Here is a 7,095-nt window from a genome sequence, read left to right on the forward strand (position 1 = left end):
TTTGCAAATATCAACAAATCCATCCAAATATTAAATTAATTTTTCTGCGGATTACATTATTTTGGTATTTTCGTGTTTTTTGCCTGCGGTCACATTGTGCTGTATGTTATGCAAAAGGCGTCGTGAAATTTTGACAGTCAAATATCCTATTTTCCACCAGATTCTCAAAGCGTAAGCTAAAATATAAATGCCGCTATGGGTCTGTGCACCTTAGCACTATTAAATTCTGTACATTGCAGCCGGCAACATGGCGACGGCTGTGTCGCAAGTGCCCCCTAAACAGGACCTGCCACCACCCGGTGGATACAAGAAGATCCCATTTGCCCGTGTGCCGCCTAAGAGCTATTTCACAGGTGCGTTAATAATAATGCACTTTCAATATACGAATATAAGCATATATATATATATATATATATATATAACTATATACGCAGGCTTCACAATGATTGGCGCCTATGTGGCGGTGACCACGGTCGGCCTGGGCATCTACTATTTGACGGCCAAAAAAGTGAGGCGCGACGAAATTGAGATGCGTTCCGCCCAGAATGTCATTTTCCCAATACTGATTGCGGAACGCGATCGCGAATTCTTGCGCCAGCTGCGCCGCAATCGCGACGAGGAGGCGGAGCTAATGAAGAACGTGCCCGGCTGGGAGGTAAATTTTGCGCAACTCCAAAAAACCAAACCCAAAAATTGAATATGAATTATTATTATAGGTGGGCACCTGGTACGGCGAGCCCATTTACAAGACTCTGCCCGAGGATACACTAGTAACACCCATTTTCAAGGAGTTCTACGCTCACACGGACTGGAAATCATACGCTAAGCGCGCCAATCTGAAACTCTGGTCGTAAATGACGAAAGGAGGGGATGGAGTCTGGGGAAGAGTCACTGCATCAGCTGCTGTTGCTCCCTCTCAAACCCCCTTTTAACTAATTAGTTAATGCACTTGTGCAACTTTTTTTTTGTTTCTAGCTGCGCCTTATCACCTATTAAATTGAATAACATGCCAATTGCGTCCTGCATTGGTTAATATAACAGAGAAAAAAAAAGACCAGAAAGCATCAAATGTTGTTTTATGTTCGTCAGAATTATACATATATATATATATATATATAGAACTGGTTGAATTTCTTGGCCGCTGTGTATATAGCATATACTCTCTGCTGTTCAAAAGAATTCTATTTTTTGCCCAAAACTTCAACTTGGAAAGAGTTCGATTTGATGACAGCTATGTGTGCTGATCAAAGAGTGGAGGAACCTCAAATGGATTAAAAACTAAGCCAGGTGCGGACTTGTCAGAGATGATCACTTTTCTTGGAACCAAAATGATGTTATAGAATTTAATCAATATCATTGATAATATGGTGATTATATAACGCATGTTTAAGTTTATTTTGCTTTTCGTTTTTTTTTTGTTTTTTTTTTTATTGAATTCAACGTCAATGAATGCATGTTGCTTAGGGGATTGATTACACACAATCTACACACTAATACCACTTAAGATCGGTATGTAAATGAATAGGCAAATATCAAATTAAAAGTACGAACACCTCACGTTGACTTCGAACAACGAATTCATGGAAAAGAAGCCCTGAAGATAATGAATAAACTAAAAACTCCGCGAAACTTTCATAACAAATTCTTATAACTCTTATTATATGTTTAAAAAAAAAACATCCTTTTCTACTGATCATGTTCCTGTCAGTATCTCTTTATGATCTATGGGATCACATATATACATACTAGACTCTCTAAAAGCTATGATTAACTATAGATTGTGTGTGTGTGTGTTTGTTTGTTGTTTGTTTGTTTATAAGAATGAAAATAAAACTTTTTTTTTTTTTAATTGTTTTTTTTTTTGGCCAGCCTCTAGGGCTGCTGGTGCTCCTCCTCCTGCTCCTCCTCCGGTTCTAGCTCCTCGAGCTGCTCCGGTTTAATAACAACGTAACGCATTGGCGGTGACATGTGCGCTTGATCTGGCACGACGCCATGGTGCATCTGCTCCTCGTCGATGTGCTCGTCATCTTCGTGGTGGTCAGATCTTTTGCGCCGCCTCCTCCAATTGCCATCACGTTGCTGCCACCTCTACTTCATGTCACGACGGCGCTTAATGCTTCCATCGCATGTGGGCAGATGGCGTTGCAGGAATCCCTCGAAGACGAACTTGCGTCCGCATCGCTCGCAGCTATACTCGCGCTTCTTCTCGAGCTGCTGTTTGTGCTGGCGTAACGCCTCCGCGTTCGAGTATTTGTCGCGGCAGGCATCGCAGGCGTAGCGACGCTTCACCTGACCGACGTCGAAGACGACGGTGAAACTAACTGTGCAGAATGAGCAGGTGAACTCCTTGACGATCACCTTTTTGCCGCCATGCTGGGCGGCCAGTGCCTCGGCCTCGGCCTCCAGTTTATCCTGATGCTTGTGCGAATCCATGTGCCTATCATATTTGGACTCGTCGACAAATTTGCGATAGCAGCGGATGCAGCGATACGGCTGTTCGCCAGTGTGACGCATCATATGCTCCTTGAGATACGCCACCGAATTGAAGACCTTGGTGCACACCTTGCACTTGCGATCCTCCGCGGAGACCTCGTTGCGCTGACGCAAACAGGCGCGCATGTGCAGCTTTAGCGATCCGGCGGCACTGTAGCAATTGCCACAATTTGGACAGTAGAAGGCTTTGTTGTGCAACTGCGAATCGGATTCGGGACTGTTATCGATGGTGCCCTCGAACACAATCGAGCCCATTTCATTCTCCTCCTCCAATTCGGCCTCGTCATGCTCGGCGCCCACAATGTCGTCATCATATTCATCGATGGCCTCGCCATCGCCATCACCATCGCCATCGCCATCATCGTCGTCGTCATCCTCATCGTCCTCGTCACCCTCGTCGCCCTCATCGTCATCGTCGGCCATGTTGGGCACAATGCGGAGTATGGTGTGTGTGCCGTCACCCTGGTCAATCGTTTCGACCTCCTCAACGGTGCTGTTCTCGACCAACTGCTGCAGCGTCACAGCATGCCCATTCTCATCGATAATCACCTCCTGGGCATTGGCCAGAGCCTCGTGTTCGCGATCGGTAAGGGTCACCACGGCCGTCTCGGTGTCGTCATCCTCATTGGTCGTATACGCATACGTATATTGTGTCGATTCCACTTCATCGTCGTGATGGAGAATAACGGGAACGATTTTCTTCGTCGATGGTGCATCTGTTTGTGTTGACAGCGTTGTGTATTTGACGCGCTTCGAATTCATTTTGCTGCGTCGCTTTCCTCTTATTGATACAACTAACTTATATCTATATATATATATATAGTTATATATATATATATATATTTATGTTTGTTAGTTCGCTGCTTTTTGTTGGGTGCACAACAAATTGGGTGCTTTTTTGAGCCGTTTTACACGGCGTGGCGTAGCGTCAGCGGCTCTCCTCCAGCACAGTTTTTAGTTTCTTTTTTTTTTTGCTGCGTGCGTGTGTGAGTTTGTGTTAGTTACGTTTTCTATATATTTATTCCAGGCGCAGTTGTTAGCGGAGGCGCAGCGAAATTGTCTTTAAGCAATGCGTAAAGATGGTAAATTCCTTTTGGCGCGTTCAAATTATACCTTTTTCTTACAATAGTCAACACTCTTTCGCGACTTTCTTGCCACCAAGTTTAATTCTTCCACTTCAATATCATAATTTTCGTAGATTGTGGCAACATCGTCTAATGATGGTCACACTGGGCAAAATGCTACGTAGTCTTTAGTATTATTCGCTTCAACGTTAAGTTGGCTGCAGTTAAAATTTACCACATACGTCACGTACTCGGTGCTTACGTCCACATATGGTGAAACGTAAGTAATTTGGCGTTTCGTCGCACATTGAAATGCTATATGCCAAATCGAATTGACATTAAATACGTATTTGATAACAATTCCAAACCAAAAAAAAATAAAGTACATTTGTATTGCATACTTAAATATGTATTTAAATCAATGCGTGCATATTTAAAGTTCAGTTACTTGAAAAGGTGGCAGCGCTGCAGTGAGCGCCGCGGTGAGTTCAGCGTAATTTTTGGCGGCAAATTTGAAACAAATTAACTGCAATACACATCCAAGTGATTGACACAAAGATGGCGCTATTTGCATTTACACGATAGATGGGGCCCACTGGCTAAATTCAATTCAGTTTTATTCAATTTGCGTGGCGCCACGGAACAAAATGCCAAACACAATTATTTGTCTACTATAAAAACATATATATCTATTTATTTATGGTCTAAATGGTCGATTTTTGTCTTGTTGCCAAAATAATTTAGGCGGAAAATGTATTATCTGCATTTAAGCAAATTCGTGTGCTCTTGTGAAATGTATTAATTCCTCAAACAAATATTTAACAATATATATATATATACATATTATATATATATTATATATATTTATTTATATGTAATGCAGTCAAACTACTTACGCCACTGGTCCTTCGAAACATTCTTGATATGGTTCCAACTAATTTGTTCCAACTAATTTCACAACTTTATGCCAAACTGAAAGCAAAAACTCTCGAAAAATGTTAGATGTTGTTCGAACAAATTTTATATTAATAATGATTTCAACTTTGGTAACAAAAAATGGACAATCCTTGAGCTTGCTATGTTTTCCAAAAATCCAAATTGGAAATGTTCAAGTTTCTACTTATCTTGTTGGTTTTGCACTCAAAAATGCAAAAATGCAAAAATGCATGAACAACAAAAAAATTAGTTATAGTTATGCAAGTCAACGAATCCATCAATTCAAATTGCTTTGTTAATAGCCATTTTTTGTTGCTTTTTGCGATCGTTCAAATGTTTTGTTTTTCTTTTAACATCATCTGTTTTTGTTTTTACATCATTAGAGAAACATTGGCATTTGGGTTTGCCATTTTCCACAGCTGAATGCGAGTTAGCCCATTCTGCACTCTACTCCCAAGTACACTTAGCTGCTTGCCACATTTGTATGTATGCCACATACATACATATCTATGTATGTGTATATAGATGTATGTATGCATATGTGTATATACATACATATGTCTCTGCTTATAACTGGGCTAGCTGAAACATTAGCATTAAGTTAATTGAACTACGGCAGACATGCTTATTATTATAAATTCAAGTTGCTTTTATTTTTATAGAGTTGCAATTAAAATTGCAGGGCGCCAGGGGGCAGAGGGCAGCGGGCCAATGATAGCAGTAATGATTTTAAATGTGATTTGAACTCGGACTCTGATTTGGACTCAGACTCAGCGCTGCCCATGCCCAGTCACGTTTGTAATTATAATTGTCATTGGGCATTGCAATGCAAATGGGCAGTAAAATGACACACACAATATACACATGCATACCCTGTAAATGCTCGCTTATATGGCATACCATCTTAATACCCTCAATTACAAGCTCACCTGTAACCGGTCTTAGTTCAAAATGATCCTAAGATTATTCAATTCGTATCTTGTCTGTACTGATTAATAATTTTAAGAGTTCTGTTAAAAGTGTAACTGTATCTTCTTCTATATATATGTACCTTTATGTGCATAGTCTATCAATAAGCACTTGTTGCTTTAGCTGCCTTTTGATATGCCCACAGTTTACTGACCGACTTTCCTATCTTGTAATTCTCGATTGCATCATCAGCTGCATTCACGATTCAATGATATCACTAAGCAAACAGCTTACTGCAGATATACATATACATTTATATTTATATATATATATATATATATATATATATATGTGTGTATGTATGTACATACTTGCACTGTTTTGCTGCAATCTCAACCCATCATCAAGTTGCCAATGCAATGCAGTTTTTAGTTTATTCGATAATTCCAATTAACATCAATGTTTTCACGTGTTTATTTACTACATGTATTTACATACATACACAATATGCATATCCATGTACATACATACATACGTTTCTTCATATCCCTCTCTCTCTCTCTCTCTCTCGTTGTGCGGTTCTTCGGTCTCAGTACGTGCTCAAGCGTAATTTTTCGCATTGAAAAAATGCGATTCTCTCTGTGGAAAGTTTTTGGTTTGCTTCTTTTTTTTCATCGCATTTTGTAATGAATGTATGTATGTATGTACATATGTCTGCATGTATGTATGTATTTATGTTTTAGGCCTTTGCCAGACAGCTGACTTTTGTTAAGATTTGCATATGCATTTCGTGAACCAATTCTGCCAATGCTCAAAATTCCAATAATTTTACCTACATATTTACATACATATGTATATATATAAATATATGTACGTATGTATGTATAAACGTGCCTAATGTTTCGCATAAGCTTTAAATTTTTTCATAAAAGAAATTAATGATTGTATCTGGGTTTGTTTGGCCAGGGCATCTTTCAGTTTGGTCTTTTCTGCTTGCCTCTGTGAGTGTATGTGTGTGTGTGTTGTGTGTGTATGCTTTGAATAAAAGGGTGATCACAATGCAAAGCCACTCAAAGCGAATGGAATTTTCCATGCAATTTTTCGGTTAATTGCTGGAAGCTAGTTGATTCTTGCTTTATTTATTGTTTAACCCTTATGTGGACACTCTCATACCTCTTACAGAGATAGTTTGTGATTTCCATACCATGGAATTTGCTCAATTCGGATTTGGTTTATTAAAGATATGTGCATAAATTAAATTTAATGAGTGTTTATTATCTGCAGCCAACTCCCATTTTGCGCGTTATTTGTTGCGCTCTGATAACAAGCACAACTTGGTAAAGCCTCCATTAGGCGTGTCTAATTGCCGACCAGTGACCAAGAGCAGCAGCAGCAGTTAGTGGCTGCCACATTCATGCATACATAATGCCACATGTAATACGATTATCCCAATCCAAAGCTTGTGGCGCAAAACGACCCCCAGTGGCCTGCGTCGGTTTAATTGCACTCTCGATGCTGTTGCTTATGATTTGTTCTTTTTTGTTTCATTTCTGTTGTGTTTTTGCTTGCGCTAATGGCATGTGAACGAACGCGAACGACAGGCAATGCGGACAGAGTGACTGAATGACGAAGAAGAAGAAGCAGCAGCTGCTGCAACTGCGGCCATTTCAACAATTTGCTTTTGATTTTGCTT

At 40.0% G+C, this 7,095-nt stretch overlaps 2 protein-coding genes across 2 annotated transcripts; one reads left to right on the top strand and one right to left on the bottom strand.

Moving 5' to 3' along the window:
- Nucleotides 1-79: 79 nt before the first annotated feature.
- Nucleotides 80-1,064, top strand: LOC6565965 (NADH dehydrogenase [ubiquinone] 1 alpha subcomplex subunit 13). The gene is made up of 4 exons (XM_001992690.3): nt 80-171; nt 240-353; nt 435-655; nt 717-1,064. Exons 2-4 carry the CDS (start codon nt 248-250, stop codon nt 852-854), a joined length of 465 nt encoding a protein of 154 aa, XP_001992726.1. The 5' UTR covers nt 80-171; nt 240-247; the 3' UTR covers nt 855-1,064.
- A 795-nt stretch (nt 1,065-1,859) lies between these two features.
- On the bottom strand, nt 1,860-3,674 carry LOC6565966 (zinc finger protein with KRAB and SCAN domains 7). The gene has a single exon (XM_001992691.2). It carries the CDS (start codon nt 3,253-3,255, stop codon nt 2,089-2,091), a length of 1,167 nt encoding a protein of 388 aa, XP_001992727.1. The 5' UTR covers nt 3,256-3,674; the 3' UTR covers nt 1,860-2,088.
- Between the last annotated feature and the right edge of the window lie 3,421 nt (nt 3,675-7,095).

The sequence above is a fragment of the Drosophila grimshawi genome, unplaced genomic scaffold (assembly GCF_018153295.1).
Source record: "Drosophila grimshawi isolate 15287-2541.00 unplaced genomic scaffold, ASM1815329v1 contig_848, whole genome shotgun sequence".
Lineage (NCBI taxonomy): Eukaryota > Metazoa > Arthropoda > Insecta > Diptera > Drosophilidae > Drosophila > Drosophila grimshawi.